Source organism: Eurypyga helias, unplaced genomic scaffold (genome assembly GCF_000690775.1).
Source record: "Eurypyga helias isolate BGI_N326 unplaced genomic scaffold, ASM69077v1 scaffold12520, whole genome shotgun sequence".
Lineage (NCBI taxonomy): Eukaryota > Metazoa > Chordata > Aves > Eurypygiformes > Eurypygidae > Eurypyga > Eurypyga helias.
The window spans coordinates 78,700-95,520 of record NW_010226608.1 but is presented as its reverse complement, the minus strand read 5'-3'; the positions used below and the strand labels follow the sequence as shown (position 1 = coordinate 95,520).

Below are 16,821 nucleotides of genomic sequence, written 5' to 3'. Positions count from 1 at the left end.
CCCCCCCCCAGCTCTTGTGACAGCACCAGCCCTCATGGGGCGAGTCGGATCATCCCACTGAGTTGGCCAAGAACAAATTATTTGCATTTTTGGTGTTTCAGGGTTATGTTGCAGTTGGATTATTGAGCTGAACTGGCCCGCACCTGCCTGCTGTGGCCAGCACTAGAGAAGTGGGGGACAGGGAGTGGGGAGAGATGTGGGGGTAGGACCACACTACCCAGGGTCAAGGTGGGTTTAGATGGGACTACACAGGGCAGCCAGGGCTTACTCTGCCTGTTGTGCACATAGATAAAGGTACACAAGATCCATGGGAAGAGAGAACATCCCTCATCAGGTAGGGGAGTTGAGGGAAAACTACTGGAGCCGGGTGGGAAGGGAAAGTAGCCAAGATGGAGTTGGGAAGGACCAGAGCATGATGGATGATGCTGCAGGGTGTATTCTCTCCCCAGACAAAGGGACGTGGTCCATGCCGTCATCTCTGAGCAGATTAGGAAGTTCTGGAGCCTCCCACTAGTAAAGAGCCGCAGCAACAGGACATGGCCCACCGGACGCCACAGTGAAAGCGGCAAGTGGCACGGGAGGGAGGCTGTGGGTGAGCAGCTTTCCTTTAGAACTCAGTGAGGCCAGGAGAGCAGCAGCAGCTCCCATCAGCCTCAGCTATCAAAAGGATCTGTGGGCTGTAAAATCCCAGGCTGGTTCCTGAATCCCGGCAGGAGCGCTCCGTTCACGTGTGCTGGTAAACATCGTGGCAGCGGGAAGGGAAGCAACTTGTGGGGAACCATCCTAATCTCCTTAATCTGACTGTATTTCCACCGCTCTCCGTTTGATTGCACGATGCTCGTTAGGCCCACAGTCAGGGCTGATAGGTGGAATTGCTGTGTTTTATTGCGTAGCGCATGGAATTCGCTAATTTGGGAGCTGGCAGGAGCGTGCCGCGGCGGAGCGATGCAAATATTGTTGCTTCCAGCAGTGGCAATAGAGGCTGAAGCAGGGATAATGGACACTGATTGTATCCCGTGGGAACACGACAGGAGCAATCACAATTTGGCTGATTTGTGCCGCCGCTTGATTCCTGCCTTATTCGGCACAGGGGTGTTCAGTAGGGTTTGGGCTGAAGCAGAAATGGGATAAAGTGGTGGCAGGAGCTTGGAGGCAATGATGGGGTGAAGTAACTACCAGTTCTTAAACACAAAGATCTGTCCCGAGGGCCCTGCCTCCAGCCCAGCCCCATGGTGACCCCTCACCACTACTGCCTGGTCCCCGGTGTTGTGTGAGAGCTCTTCACTCCTCAACCACGCAGCTCCATCCCCACATCCCTGCGGCAGGGGTGGGCTGTCAGGTCACTGCTGAGCGGCCAAGCACCCACCACGGGCAACGGGGGGGCTTCCAGAGCAGGATACCTGGGCACAGGGAGACAAGTGGTCCTGGCTATGGCGTGTTTGGGAACAGAGCGGACCTCACCTCCTCAGTTTGTTCTTTTCAAAAATATCCCAAATCCCATTAAAGACCAGGTGTTTGAAGGATTTGTGGTCCTGCAGAGTTCTGCTCTACTGCTGTTCTGCCCCACATGCTCATCCAGGACACTTACAGTGCTCCTGGCTGTTCGTTTGGAATCACCAATCAGGTTGGAAATGGGGTAAAGCTGCAAAACCACATCTTCTCAGTTTTTAAACATACGTGTTTCTTCCTTTTGTTGACAGTTGTATCCCTTAATCACCGACTGCTCACATTTCCCCCTGCTCCCCCCCATCCGACTGAGCTCACAGTGCAGAATGGGCACCCTCAGCCCCACAGACGTCACAGGGGTGGAGCCCCTGACAAAACCTTCAGTGGGACACGTTCTGCCTCAGGTCATACCCAAAACCCTCCTGGCTACCTCGAGCCTCTGGTCTGCAGGCAGGTGGGCTCATACATTCACCTGCATCCGGCTGTGCGCAGGGAGGCCGGGTGAGATGGGAGGTGCTAGCTGAATGAGGAAAGGAGGAGTGTTGTCTGGCAGTAAACCCCAACAGCTCTGCCTAGCCCTAAATCTCATCATCTTCTTGAAATAGATCAGTTAATAAATAGGCTTTAAATAAGTGGGATTTTTTTCCAGGGCAGTTTTACCTGCACTGGGCTGTGCATGTTCATCTACAACTGATTCTTGCTGTTCTTTGCTGAGTAGTTTTTCTGCAAGGTGAGAAGGGGCAGAACTGGCTGGTGTCCCTCCTTGGGCTACCCCATCACACATCTGGCTACTCCATTACCTTTTTCCTGACCCTAAGGCTCTCCCTCTGTCCTCCTAGGACTTCCCCTTCCTCTCCTCACCCAGAATTTACATAGCAGCTGTAAGTAGCCCGTTTTCCCTAATTTTAAACTTCTACAGATGAAGGAAGATCATGACCTTGTGCACATGGCAATTTGCAAAAGGGAGAGGAAAGAAGAGGCCACAATACATTTGTGCGACACACACTTGTCTTCATGTCTATCAGCAATAAAGTGTCAAAAAGAAGCAAAAACATCCTGCAAAAGGTTTTGCCTCCTTGGGTTCAGGGTTTGCAGGCAGAAAGGAGCCATCCCCTGGACGGTGGCTGCTGGAATAACTGCACTGGAGCAGGGCCTGGTTGAGGTGTTGGGTTCATTGAGCAAACGTCTGTACTTTTCCCTTGAGCTCCTAAGAGAGCGAGGGCTGGTCCCAGGGTCAATGGATGCTGGATGGCCCTGCGGTCTCAGAAGAATCCATATTGCTTCTTCTCGTTCTGCTGCTTCCATTTGGGCATCTGGTAGAACTCGTCCTTGGACTTCCCAAAGATATCGTGGAAATCAGCATCAGAGAGATAGTACTGCAGCGGGAGGAGAGAGCAAGGAGAGGTCAGCTTCGGCTTTTGCAGAGGCTGGGACACCTCCATCTGCTGCATCCCTTCCTCACCCTGCCACTGCTGACCCCTGACTCCAGGCTAACAGCTCCTGTCCTGCTCCCTGTCTTCGTGGTGGAAGTGGAATGTCCCAGCCACTGTTCCTCATCTCATCTCCCAAAGCTCCAGGGGAATAAAAGCCCACCAGCCGAAAGGGATGCTCTGGTTTTGAGAGATTACCATGCTCTGGCTGCAATTTGGTCCCAGCTAATCTTACTGAGGCCAGGACAATGAACAGTGCGTTGGAGAAGTTCTGGTGGCTAAAGTTTTGGGTGGTTTCTTAGGCAGTGATTCACAGTGAAAGCATCTCCCCCGCCCCCCAATTCAGTTCCCCCTCCACTGTAAATGTTCACTCCCAATGCTGGAAAAACACAATGTTTTGTAGATAGCGGGCTCATCAGTGATAGGAGAAAGACCCTGTGGGAAATGGAGGTTGAGTTTTCTCTGGCATTTTGGGTAGAAGAAAGCACTCACGTACAGCCCAGCTGAAATACAGCCACTAGGACATGGGCATTGCCATGGGGCAGAGCTGCTGGCCCAGCTGTGGGTTAGCTCTAGGGCTGTAGGAGTTGGCCCTTGCCAGGAGATGTCCTGGGACAAGGACAAGGAGATGTCCTGGGACAAGATGTCCTTGAACTCAGCTAGAGACATTGCTGAAATCCTTGGGCTGATCAGAAATCTGAGATGTGGCATTCCTCCCTGTCCCTGGATGGGATTTGCTGAAACGCAAGCTTTCTGACACAAAACACACAAAAAAGAAAGAGATCCCTTCTGGAAGGACTTTCAAATGAAAGCAAACACCCACAGCCCAACCAAAATGCAAACCCTGGCTTCATTCTCCGCTGTGTCACCTTGTCTCTCAGGAGCTGTTCTTTTGATCCTCTGTCCCTTCAAGGACAGAGGTTTGGTGGCAAAATTACACAGCTCTACCAGAAGAAAATAGTTTGAAAATTAACTATTTAAAATTAATTTTTCTTGGGGGGGGGGGGGGGGGGAACCAAAACCAAAAAAACACCCAACCCCAAACCTTCAAGTAGAGTAAAATGAGCACAATTTCCTCCCACATGAAATTCCCCGTTTTTGATGAGATTTGTGTGTCTGGCTAGTATCTCCTTGAGCCTGAAGCAGAATTTAATAGTTCAGACTACCAGTGCACTTAGCCAATGACTAAATTCCAGGTTAAGCTACAAAAGCATCAAACCAGCAATGCCATCACCTCTTTTTTAGTGGGATCCACTCCTTCGGGAAGTTCATCCACTGTCCTGTTCATCAGCACCTCTCGGGAGTAAACCCCTTCACCGTTGGGCACCAAGGAAGGGCTGCTCCTGTTGTAGTTGTTGCTATCGCTGTAGCTGTTGCTGTCACTGTGGTTGAAGTGTGATTTATACTCTGGGGAAGCACTTGCCGTACTTGAACCAGCCAAGTTGGTCATGCTGAGGGGTCTCTTGTTCAGGCTGATGTTGTTAAGGTCCTGCCAAATGGAGGAAACCATGTCAAGACAAGAACAGAGCAACTTGGGTGTTACCCCAGGATCTTTCTTCCTGTTGGGGGAACTGTTGCTGGCACAGACTATCTGCTGGTCTGTTGCTCCAAAGTGGCAAGGAGAAAATCCAAACTAAACCGTCCTCCATCAGTGTTACCTCTTGATGGTAGGACTGCTAAAAGCACAGCACTGGTGAGACCCCTTAGAAATCCCTGAAGGTATTGACCATAGTCTCACTTTTCCCAAGGTAACAGGAGGGGAAGGGGTGTGTGTGAGGACAGAAGGTGAGATTAGTCATGTCTAAAATGTCTTAATTATTTGTGTACCACTCCCCAGCTTGTCATCTCTCCTGGTTCAAAGCCCCTGCCACTTCCTTCCAGCCTTCCTCCTGTTGCTGAACTGATCCCATGTAACAATCACGTTTGGGACTGTTGGGACCTCGTTCCCTCTTTTCTAGGATCTCCCATTGGGCTGTGCCCTTCTTGACCAGGGGCCCCTTGTCGGGGGTCTCAGGGCCTGCAGCACTGCAGACTGCTCATACAAGGCTAACTGCACGCTCTTACAGAGGCACACAGATGTATTTTAGTTGTGTGGGTGGTTTGCTGGCCAGGTTCCTGCTCACAGGTGCCTCTGCACGGGACCGGAAAAGGCCAGGACATCTGGATGCATTTATGGGTATTAATCACATCTCCCTCTGCTTTCCACAGAGTCCTGCTCTAATCCTGACAGCCTGAGGTCCCCATGCCTGCTCAGATCATTGTGTCCTCCCCTTCACGTGAACAGGCTGGGGGATGCCGTGGTGTTTAAACCCACATTTTCCCACCCATACGGCTGAGAAGCAACTCACCACTTTGATCTCGGCTATAGCTGACACGTCTCCTAAGCTGTTCTTCATCTCCTCATAGGACTTGCCATCCTAAAGGTAAAGAGACTTGTAAGAAGTACGGGCCACCTTTCACAAGCACATGCTCCTGTTCTCTGATGGGACCAGGACACCATATACATTTTAAAGCCCAGTGGTGCCCACTGAGGTGGCAGCTGGTCCCTCCTGCAATCCTAGCTCCTAGCAGTTCCGGGAATCAGGAGACTGGACCAGAATCAGAGCTTTCTCTTGAAAACAAAGAAAGAAATGGACTTTAGCTTTTGCAGTTGTAAAATAACAGGTGAAAACAGGAAATGTAAAGACTCCAGAGAGCAGAAGGTAAATAAAGAGAAACCATATTTACTGCGGGATTTAAATTTTTTAGATTTTAAATGAATCTTGCAGTGCCTGAAAATTTGGGATAAAATCATATTCTTTTTTTTTCCCTTCCCTGATTCATTTACCTAAAGCAACCAATTTTTCAAAGCCTCAGTCCCCAACTTCTTGTAATTTGGTGCTATGTATTACCAGCTACCTCTTATTTCCTAAAAAAGGAATATACTAGATACATTGGCAAAGCTGGAGACTGTGTTTTCCTAAGCAGCCAGGAGATGTCAGTTCTTACCAGAATCATCCAACAAAGTTCCCCAACAAGAACAAACAACACAAACACATGGACTGCAGAGGAAACAGATTTAGACCCAAAACCAAGCAATGAACACACACACCAGATGTTTCTGGGATGTCAACAGTGTGGATTGCTTGTCTGTAGTTGTTGAAGCTGCCTACAGGGGATATTTTTAGAGGCACGTATTTTATGAGCTGTATCTTGGTTTTTGGGCAGTTCCTCAGGAAAAAAACCCAAGTTTTGTTCTTAGCACCAACATTATTTTAAGGGTCAGTGCTCTGGGAGTTGCTGTCTTATCTGTCCGAATCCAGCTGTCGAGACAGGCTCTCTACCACCACACCGGTTGCAAACGAAGACGATGCAAACGCTGCTACAGGAAACAGAATATTTCTGTATGAGCTTTCCTGCAGTGTGAACTCCTCTGGGGACCTCCAGCCCATTGCCCCGACTGTCCAACCTGCAGAGGACCTCACTCCCAGCCCTTTGGGCAACCAGAAGACGGGATTGCTTGGGAACTGGCTGAACAGCGATGTTCATAGAAAAGAAAACAAACAAACAAACAAAAACAAGGGAGAGAAGGGTGATCTCACTGGTGCTAAAAACACCACCTGAGAGCTGTTTTTCCCAACTTTCGTTGTTTTACTTCTTCAGCCGTGCACACCATTGCCATCAGGTGGCAGGAATTTTGGCCGCATTGCTTCCCCTATGAATGGGTACTCTGGGTCTGTTAACCACCAAAGCCTCTCCAGAATTGTCCTTTATTCCCAACACACACTGTGCTGCAGCACCGGTGTCTGCATGGAGTTGAATGCATCACTCCCTCCTCCGTCCAGCCACAAACCGGGGTTGGAGACTGGGTCCTGACAACACTTGGAGTGACCCTACGGATCGGCCATATGAGCAAATCTCTGCTCCACCGTATACTCCCGAAATGATTGGAAGCCTGTGTGTCTGAAAGGGGAGGGAAAGGGCTTCTTTCTTTCCTAGGCATCTCCTGGAGCAGGTATCCATTTCTTTATAGCAACCAGCTGGTATTTGTAAATCAGATTTTGAGAAGGCGACTTGTATGGAGGGACCAAGGGTGAGCTTGCTCAGGACCTCCTGGATTCTGATGGGCAGTCTGAAAATCTGGACACGAGACCTGTCTGCTCCCATCTTTTATTTTAACAGAGGTTGCCCTTAAATCTGGGTCATAAATTTTTCTCTGTGGCTGTATTTTGAAAAATGAACAATTTTTTGATTTTTAATTATGTGGGGTGCTTCTGTTTTCACTCTGAACTTGATTTTACTACTAGCAGCCCCAACTCATTTTTTGTCTGAAATCATGAACCTGACTTGGAACCCAATATTTTTTAAAATAAAAATGGGAATATCATGGATTAAAACACATTTACTCGTATTTGCAAAAGCCTTCATTTCACCAAGCAGGTGCTTTTTGCTGCTCAGGTAGCACCAGAAAGCCGTGAAGCTCAGGACATGCCATAGCAAGGTTTCACCCCACAGACCGTAGAGGATGTGTGCACTGACAATGACACCCTTGAATCACCGCTGAACATGTGTGCTTTCCAGCAACTTACGCTCCATTTGTAGGGGTCCCAAGCGTTGAACCACCCTGTGAAGTTGAGGGGTTCATAGCCCTGCTTCACCAGTATTATCGGAGTTGCCAAGTCTCTTCCTGCCGGATGGGTCTTGAGATATTCCTTAGCTGAGGCAATTGCCTCGTTCCTCTCGTATGTGTTGGAGGCTTTGCCAACCCAAAGGAAAATCTGCAAGAGGAGGAGGTGTTGAAGATCAGTAAGTGTTTAGGGCTTGTGCAGACACGGCTGTTTGTTCTCCTCTGCCAACTGAAGCAGAGATAAGACTGGAAATGGTGTTTCCCAATAATCTCCTGGGACGTTGATCCCAGCTTTACTCCCAGCCAAGAAGGATCTTGCTTTTGAGAACAGGCAAAAAGCATAAATATTTCAGAAAACAGCTCTTGCATGTTTCAAGGTAGCTAAACCCAGTCCTTGCATGGCCAAAGCCTCCAGTGGCCTCAGAAAACAAACACCTCGGGGTCAATTTCCAGGAGTCTGAATCAAGTCCTCACCATCAGTGCTGGGAAATGAGGGGGACGGTGTCTGGGTGCCACCCCTTGTATCAGCTGGCAAAGACTGGAGGAGGTCCAGCTCACCTCACCTTGGAGCAAGACATGGACCAGCTATTTCAGATTCCTCCTCTCTGAAACAGGGATAGCAATACCACCTCTCTCGTGTTTTGTACCTGGGTGAGAAGGACTTGTCTGACCAAGCATTGCAAAGGGTTTGGAAATGGGAGAGAAGGCCATGGTTTCACATTGTATGACAGATTCAAACAAATTAGGCCATAACCTGTTCCAAAATATGTCTGGGGAGAGGGGAGGGGGAGTCAGTGCTGACCTCTTCCCATGTGTCTAGCAGCATGACATCATCTTCATCCAAGTCTTCCTGGCAGAAGCCCACCACCTCTGTCATGATGAATCGACCCGTCTGGTTGGAGCACTCGAAGAGGCGAGGCTGGTAGTGTGTGATTTGCTCTTGAAACCTTCCACACGCATGGCAGGGAAAGAAAAAGCAAGAGAGATGGAAAACTCTTTCTCGTAGTTTACCGTGGGGCCTTGCCACTACTTGGTATCTTGATGGAAGAGGTAGGAACATGACAACGCTCATCTGAGAGCCTGGAAGTCGGGCAACGTCAGGTCTCAGGGGATTCTATGACTATTTTAACAATTTTTAAAGGCAATTTTTTCTCCATCCAAATTGGGCAAAAGCAGAAACCTCTCTCTGGGGAGATGAGCCTGCTGTCAGATGAAAGGCACATCAGATCACTTAGTTGCAGAGGCACATATCACCTTCCCAGAGGGCTGGAGAGATCTAGGTTGTTCAAAAGCAGGTTTAGGTTCATGAATCTTCTGGAACTGCCCATAGAGCTACGAGTGGCTGGAAATGAAGCATGTGGTTCACGCGGCCCTTACATCAAGATATGGGACAGATTTTCTGTGGGGAAAGGAGGGTGTAGCATACCCTTGTCTGCAGAGTTTGGATCTGCAGCTCCTAATTCACAAAAAGCCTGACCCAGAAATTAGGAAAGAGACATTTCAGTGTGGTTTCTGACCAAGCTTTTGGTGATATTCTGACCTGACGCTCCCTTTGGTGAGGACATGGTATCAAAGAGATTACTCACTTTCCAGCAAAGTTTGATTAACGGTGCCTGGCCAAGCCCTGAGGAACAAGCAGGTCACTATTACCTCTTTTCACTGGCGTAAGGTGCTTTGCCTCCCAAGGCTTCCCAGAACTCTGCTGGCTCTTGTCCTTCCAAAATGGTGCGCTTGTCCCGTTTGGAAACGATGTCAGCCACCATTTTTGCCATCTCCCTCTCATCTCCACTGCATCCCTGTTTTCAGGACATAAGATTGAAGTGGAGTTAAGGACAGACTGGCAAAACATTTCTGTGGGGAAAAGCTGGCTTGGTCCTACCCTCCTCTGGAGAGTTTTAGACCTGCTTGAATGCTTTTGAGCATTCTGAGCTGGTGACTCAGGATCACTAGTCCTTGAAGGGACATTCAGTGCAGCCAGTGGCATCTAGAGGAAAACTCATACAATCACAGAATGGTTTGGGTTGGAAGGAATCTTAAAGATCATCTAGTCCAACCTCCTTGCCATGGGCAGGGACATCTTTCACTAGACCAGGTTGCTTAAAGGCCCACCCAACCTGACCCTGAACGCTTTACATGATGGGGCATCCACATCTGGGCAACCCTTCTGCTTCAGTTTGATCTACCATCTCATCCTGAAACACATGACTGAAACAGGATAAATGAACATGCTCTAATCCTGGCTGATTTTTTACAGCTGGAGAACCTGGGGTGCTTTATTCAGCTGGTAGAAATAGGAACATGTAAAATAGTGTGAGGTGAACCCCAAGATGGGCTACTTCTGTAGAGAGAGAGTTGTGTTACTGCTGGTCCTCCACAGACAGAGCCTTCTCCTGGGTGCACCTTCCTCCATCAAAATTAATGGGCTACCTGCCCAAGGATGATGGACCTCCACGGCTCAGTGGAAGTAGGACACTCAAGCACCACATCAGCAGTTCTGGCTCCCTTTGGCTGCCTCTCCCGAGCTCACTGCGGTCTCACCTTCCCACACCACAGGTAGAGCAGGAAGACATCGTTGGAGTTGAGCGAGGAGGCCCGGGCTGGCACCTCCGTGGCCTTTGTGTTCACCTCATCTGTGCCTCTCACCTGGAAGAGGCGGATCGCTGGCTCCGGAGTGCTTTTCTGAGCCCGGCTCGTGCCACCCTGCAAGGAAACAGAGGGAAGGATGGTTTGGGGAGGACACACAAATCTGAGGTGAGACTGACTTGAGGAAGAAGGCTTTTGGGCTCACAGCCCTCTACACTGCTGCATTGATGGACCATGGTCCTGCACACTGCAGGTGAGGAAATGCAAATATCTTCTGGTTCCAGGTCAGAATAAAACACACATGGCATAACTTCCACACTTCAGTTTGATTACCCTGAGTCTTGACCAGCTCCTGTCAAGATGCTTGTGTGAGCAGGTCTTTGTGTCTGCAAAGCATTTGTCACGTAAACTGGGCAAGACATCTGGACTCTGATTTCCAGCTGCGCTGAGCTTAGCTGAACATCTGCCATGGAAGCTGTATGGTGGGATCATCACAGACCTGAGGGCAATCTTCCTCCTCCCCAGATATGTGCAATGTCTCCACCACAGATGTTGGCAGCCAAAGCAGCAAGTGAAGTGGGTTAGTAGTTAACATGAGGTAATTCAGGCAGGGACGGTTCAAATCATGTAACTGTAGGGTATTTTCGAGGACCCTCTCTGGATTGCGCTGTCTGTAATTTACAGCACAATTGTCTTGTGTAATTCTGCACAATATTTTGGGGTAGAGTTGGAAGGAACATCGCGCATTAACTCTGGAGCTCAGGGGTGTACAGCTGAGTCTGGGTCAGTCCAGGACTGTATTTACACATATGGTGTTCAGGCTACTTGGGAAACAGAAATGTTCCACCACTTCCATCTGCCAGTCCATGCAGAACTGGCAGGCTCTTTTCCTGAATATCAGCCCATTTTTCTGGACTATTTCCATAGTAACTGCCAAGCCATCGTTGGTCCTTGCACCTTCCATTGCCCGTGCACACGAAGCCACGTTACCTCGTAAATGACCAGCTTGCCCTTGAAGATGGCCAGGAAGTGTGCGGGCTCCTTGCCCATCGTCACGCGCACCTGCACAGCCTCATCCCCATGCTTCTTGTCCAGCTCGATGGCATTGAGGGCGCAGGCGGTGGCTTCATCCACAGAGGCATGGCGACCCTGGGGAAGAGAGAGACGCCACGTGATGAAATGAAGGGTACAAAGCTCTGCCCAATATAACATTTTGCCAACCCCAAGCACTGTATATATCATGAGATCAGAGTTTAAAGTTCCAGATGTTTATATTTCACTTGCATTCTGGTTTTGTAGACTTTAGCAACCAGTTTTCAAAGCTTCTCTTCCCATTCCAGGGGAAGATAGTGTACTTTAAAAAGGAAAGCAGAGGTATTCATATACCCACATGACTCCAGGAGCTGAGGCTTTAAGGGATGATCTGAAAGACTGCAAAGTTTGACTTCAGCCCTGTAAGTCCCATAATTTTTCACTTTTTCTGTATGGCATTGCTGGCTCTCAGTCTGATGCCAGCTTGGGTACGGTGTCCATGCTGCCTACAAAGCACAGCTAGGGATATTTGTAATGGATAATTGATGAGTAAAGGGTATCTGAGTTCTTCTGGATACTTGGGTTGAGATTTTTGTGTGCAATTGCTTCCTTCTGTTTTAGGCTTCTAGCAGACACGGCACAGTCTCTTCTGCTTCGGTTTGACCTACCTGCCACATGTAGAGGACATAGTGAGGCCTGCCTGATCTCAGGTAGGTGTACAGGACCAGGTAGCAATCACCCCCGTAGAACTGCCCATATGTCTTGGGATTCACTGGCTGCATTTGCAAGTCCTCAATCCTCCACACCTAGTGAAAGAAACATCTTGGTGAGCAGCAGTGGAGTCAGCATGAAGACTGAGCACAACACATCTTTTGTCAGCAGGACACTGAAGTTCAGGTCTTCAGCTGGAGGACATTCCTTCCTCTCTCTCCTGGATGCCAGCCTATGTTCCCCAGCTTGATTAAGTGCTAGCTGGCAAAGTCTGGTCTCTCCAGTGACTGTCACTGCACATGTGCCATTAATGGACTTTCAGCAGTCAGTAGCCCTCAAGGAGGAGGGTGCTCCAGCACCCTCTGAGCCCCACAGCCCCTCTCTCAACCAGCTCCATCTTCCATGGGAGGCCAGAAGAATGGGAGGAGGGCCTCTGCTCTGCACAAGTTTGGTTGATATGGACCTAAGTGAGAGACAGTGTGAGCAGGGGATTGACTGTATCGGTCTCATGACCCACACCTGGCAGGAGAGGAGTCATCTTGGTGACTGCCTTCGTCCACCAGCCATGGGTTGGAGGAGAAATGCCCCTGAGCTACTGTAACTGCTGCATTCGAGACTGCAAGCACTTTGCTTTGGCTGTAGCCATGCTTCCTTGGGGAGGGTAGGTGAGCATATCCTCACAGCTCCACGCAGATGCTGTGCATGAAAAGTCATCTTGGTGACTGCCTTCGTCCACCAGCCATGGGTTGGAGGAGAAATGCCCCTGAGCTACTGTAACTGCTGCATTCGAGACTGCAAGCACTTTGCTTTGGCTGTAGCCATGCTTCCTTGGGGAGGGTAGGTGAGCACCACGCAGATGCTGTGTGTGAAAAGGAAGTGATGTTTGGAAACACACTGACTATTGCACCTTCTGCTTCCTTGGGGAGGGTAGGTGAGCATATCCTCACAGCTCCACGCAGATGCTGTGCATGAAAAGGCAGTGATGTTTGGAAACACACTGACTGTTGCACCTTCCGTCAGGAAAAGGAGCTTTCTTACCTCTATCTCCCCGGAGGCATCATCTACCATTCTCTGCTCAGCAGCCAGCTCTGGTCTGGCATGGAGCTGAGTAGTGTCAAACTTCACCTGCTCCACCTTGGCTGCATGCACCAGCAGAACGAAAACAAGAACTCAGTGAATGCACAATAGCATACAAACCCTCTGCATCACCCTCACACACATACACAACCATTGTACACCAGAGAAAAACCCAGTATATGGTTGCAAGAAGCCAGAGTCCACACACTCCAGTGCAGACCTGTTACAGGCTGGCAACTGGCCATACAGCACGTTTCAGTGACAACTGGCTGGTAAAAATATTAGTCGCCTCCTGACTGAAAATTCATAATTGTTTTCCAAATCTATACATATTTCCCTCCTTTTAAAATGTCAATTTCAGAAATAAAATGGCTGCATTTCTCCAGCTCATGAAAAAGAGGGAGAGTACTTTTGGACAGCATAGAGAAAGACAGAGGTGGAGAGAAAAGAGATGAAAGAGTTTTGCAGCTCTCAAGCTATTATTGATGGAGACCTTCAGCATCTCTGTCCCCATCCCATCATATACCAACAAGTTCTCTCTGGTATTGTTTATTCTTTGGTGTTAATGCATTGAAATATTCACTTCAGCAGCATTGAGGCACCGGTGTAAATACAGAATAAATTCAGAATAAGTCCACTGACATCAGGAGGCTCTTGGATGGATGCCAGCGTAAATGAAAGCAGAATGTTGTTCAACACTTTCTTATCAGGTTCAGCATTAGCCCTTTATAAATAAAATTAGGAAGATCTGCAAGTGTGAAATTTTGCATACTATTTTTCAGATAAGAGTGATCTTCTGCCAACCTTTACATGTGGAATAAACGGCACTTTGGTTCATATAAGAAGCCTCAGCATTTCTGAATATTGTTCAGTTTTTTCCTGAATCCTTCACATCTATTGAAGAAGGCAGAAAATACACAAGGCATGAGAAGAATGTGCACTAGATTTTCAAGATACTGAAGGCAGGAGACAGTTAATGTGAGTGATATTCCCTCAGCTGTTCCAAGCACAGGTAGGAAAGGCAGATCCAGGACAAATATGCTCACCAATTTTGCCAGTAGTGTAGACTTTGCCCAGTCCCTGTGTTTCATCCTTTTCTGTCCACCTCTGGAAGAGCTGTTTGAACATGGCTGACTCTGCTCCATCATTGATCACCTCAATGTTGGTGGATGAAGGATAGCCTTTGGCTTGGATAAAACCCTGGTGGGGTTGAAAAATTATATTAGTGGGGACACACCGACCTTTTTACAGACTTGAGGAGAGGGAGATGTGGACCTGAGCCAGCCCAAAGAGGGAATGTTCCTCACTGAACACAGTGGCATGACCAAGGGCAGGATTCACCCCAAGATTTGCATTCAGACTTATAAACAGAGGGGTCTATGAGCTCTCACGGTACTATCCATGTTCATTTATGTGTTTAGGAGACTGAACCCTGCCCTGGAGGCTGGTCACCTTGAGCACACCCTAAACTTAATTTCTCAAAGGCACCTTTGTCTCACACAATGGGTCTCATGGAAAGCCTTCTCCTCTATCTCATATGGCTCCATAGATGGCTTCTGATGATGGATCAAGGAGTGGAGGAGAGGGAGCAGTGATGAGGTTTGCCCATGACCCAAGAACCTAATGCTGTTCTTAGCTTCTCTCCAAACATTTTGTCCTTCTCTAAAACAGGGAGTGTCCTCCCCGCAGCACAGTAGAGAGCATACATGCCAGGGTAGTAAAGGGATGGAGACAACTAAATACCCCAGAGCACGGTGTGTGTTCTGAAGGGACTAAACTCTCACAAATCTCTATTTTTTCCCCCCTAAAACCAAATTATTTCTTTGCAACAGAGCCTCTATTGAGTTAAAAGACTACCAAGAGAGGTGCTTGATACAATATGAGAGGGAAGAAAATTATTTGTGTTCTGCCACAATGCCAGAGTCATTGCTCAGTTTTTGGGAACTGCTCTTGTGTTTATCTCGGCAGGCTCCAGGATGACCTGGAGGTGCAGTGCTGACAGCCGTGGTGCCGGGAAAGAGCCTGATTGTGGGCTTCTGAGCATTCATCTTCTGCTGTAAATACTGCAGCCACACATGAGCCCCAGGGAAAAGCAGAGCAGATGGTCTTCCCATCCCTCCCACCTGCCACACTGAATGAAAGAGAGATCTTTTGTTCTACATGTGCAGCTCAGGGCCAGAATTTTCAGAGCTAATTGCCTACTAAAAAGCATCTGAGTTAAGCTTTTGAAAGGAGTATAAAGGACTGTGAAATAAGTTTTAGGAAAGCTTTTCTTCTCTGAGAAAATAGATGCAATCAGTATTAAAGCTGGGTGTCTCCAGGTAAGACCTTATTGACGGAGAGGCCACTTAAGTTCAATGTCTCCTAGTAAGATCTCATTGAAGATGAGGCTGTTTATGGTCTTCATGTAAGTTCATATATAAATTAAAAGCTGAATTCCTTTGTTATTTCACTTCAACGTGCCAAATCGTAAAAATCTACCAAATATCTTACTCGCTCAGGCTCCTTCAAGGATAAATTTTTTCAGAAAGGAAGTGTTGAGGCATGCTCTGCCAGAAAATAACTGCATGGCAGCTCATCTGGAGGAGGAACATAGGTGCCAGGGCACCATGCTGGTGTGCTCTGCCTTAACATGAGCCCTGGTCTTGCCTCAGGTTGGCCAATCTGAATTAAAAGCAGTTAGCAGTTACCTCTTTCTACCCAGTGGAAGAGCCCTGTATCATCTTCAAATGCACATGCAGAACCTGATACTCTCTGCCTACACCATTTCTTGAATCAAATTCCAGAATTCCACCATTTAATCTGTAACAAAAGTATTTTCTTTTACACTTCCTTTTCTTAACAAATTTTGTCCTAGTTTTAATGGCAAGTCTTAGTTCTAGTGCAATTTGGTGACCAACAATTTTGTGTTTACGTCCTCATACCTCCCTCAGACGTGTAACATCTCTCTCTGTTATTACACTGACCAGCTCTTCAAAACCTACACTTAATTGTAATTAATGATCAGCTCTAGACTACCATTTAGTTAACCTCCCAGGACACTGCACTACATTACAACTCACCACAGCTCGAGTGAAGGCTGCTTTTTTCTCTTCCAGGCTGGAGGCTTTTCCTCTCCAGACGTAGATCTTAAAACCACCTTGGTCTAAAATGTAGCAGTCCTGAGGCAAAACAGAAAAAACAGATGTAAAAAGCTCTGCGCAGGCAAAGTTTCTCATTTGTTGCCTACTTAGGTTGGATCCTTCTTGAAGATTTACATTAGATGTAGATCTAACTCATTTCCTTGCCTTGCGGAGCTCTAACCCTGGTGCAACCATTAGCAGAGGGAACAGAGAATGGATTTATGGTGGTTCATAAATGGACTACAACTACCATCAGCCCTACAGAGCAGGGCTTCATGTGTACACTGACTTTGCAACCACAACTGACCCAGGCAGCTGCCCTTTAACTGAAATGAGTTAAAATATATATTTTTCTTAGGCATTGCTCAAAACTGGCCATTAACATCTCAGAGATGTTCCCAAACCAACAGAAACTCCAGCTCCAAAAGGCCCCAGGAGAGGTGTAGAATGAAATACCACCTCCAGCCTGTTGTGCACTGCTGATGGTAGTGCTCATTTATGCCAAATCTGCCCCTTGAGCAGGAAAAGCCCCAGTTAGACCTCTTCTGCATGACTATTTTGTGCCCCTGATCTGCAGCTAAAAGCCTTGCATCAGCGTGAACGCGGCAGGATCTTGAACCCAAAGGGGATGGGATGGCTGCCAGGCAGCCTGTCTCCAGCGCAGAGACCTGGTGCCCCAAACTGACAAACCACCATGTGACCAAAGGTTTCTCGTTTTTCAAACTAAACTTTTTGACAAGAAAGGCAAAAGCTTCATATGCCTTGGAAAAGGAGACTGAGATTTAACAAGGCTGAGGCCAGGGTGAATAAGGGA

General features: G+C 48.0%; 1 protein-coding gene across 1 annotated transcript in view; it reads right to left on the bottom strand.

Moving 5' to 3' along the window:
- Positions 1 to 2,551: 2,551 nt before the first annotated feature.
- The window catches only part of LOC104511253 (villin-1-like), a 22,945-nt gene continuing 8,675 nt past the window's right edge, over positions 2,552 to 16,821 (bottom strand). The window contains exons 8-19 of the mRNA XM_010153794.1: positions 15,948 to 16,046; positions 13,932 to 14,085; positions 12,847 to 12,947; positions 11,766 to 11,903; positions 11,056 to 11,214; positions 10,021 to 10,182; positions 9,133 to 9,278; positions 8,285 to 8,429; positions 7,445 to 7,633; positions 5,225 to 5,293; positions 4,111 to 4,365; positions 2,552 to 2,822 (exon numbers count right to left, since the gene is read on the bottom strand). Coding sequence (XP_010152096.1) covers positions 2,709 to 2,822; positions 4,111 to 4,365; positions 5,225 to 5,293; positions 7,445 to 7,633; positions 8,285 to 8,429; positions 9,133 to 9,278; positions 10,021 to 10,182; positions 11,056 to 11,214; positions 11,766 to 11,903; positions 12,847 to 12,947; positions 13,932 to 14,085; positions 15,948 to 16,046 — 1,731 coding nt within the window. The 3' untranslated portion in view covers positions 2,552 to 2,708. The remainder of the gene's footprint in view (positions 2,823 to 4,110; positions 4,366 to 5,224; positions 5,294 to 7,444; positions 7,634 to 8,284; positions 8,430 to 9,132; positions 9,279 to 10,020; positions 10,183 to 11,055; positions 11,215 to 11,765; positions 11,904 to 12,846; positions 12,948 to 13,931; positions 14,086 to 15,947; positions 16,047 to 16,821) is intronic.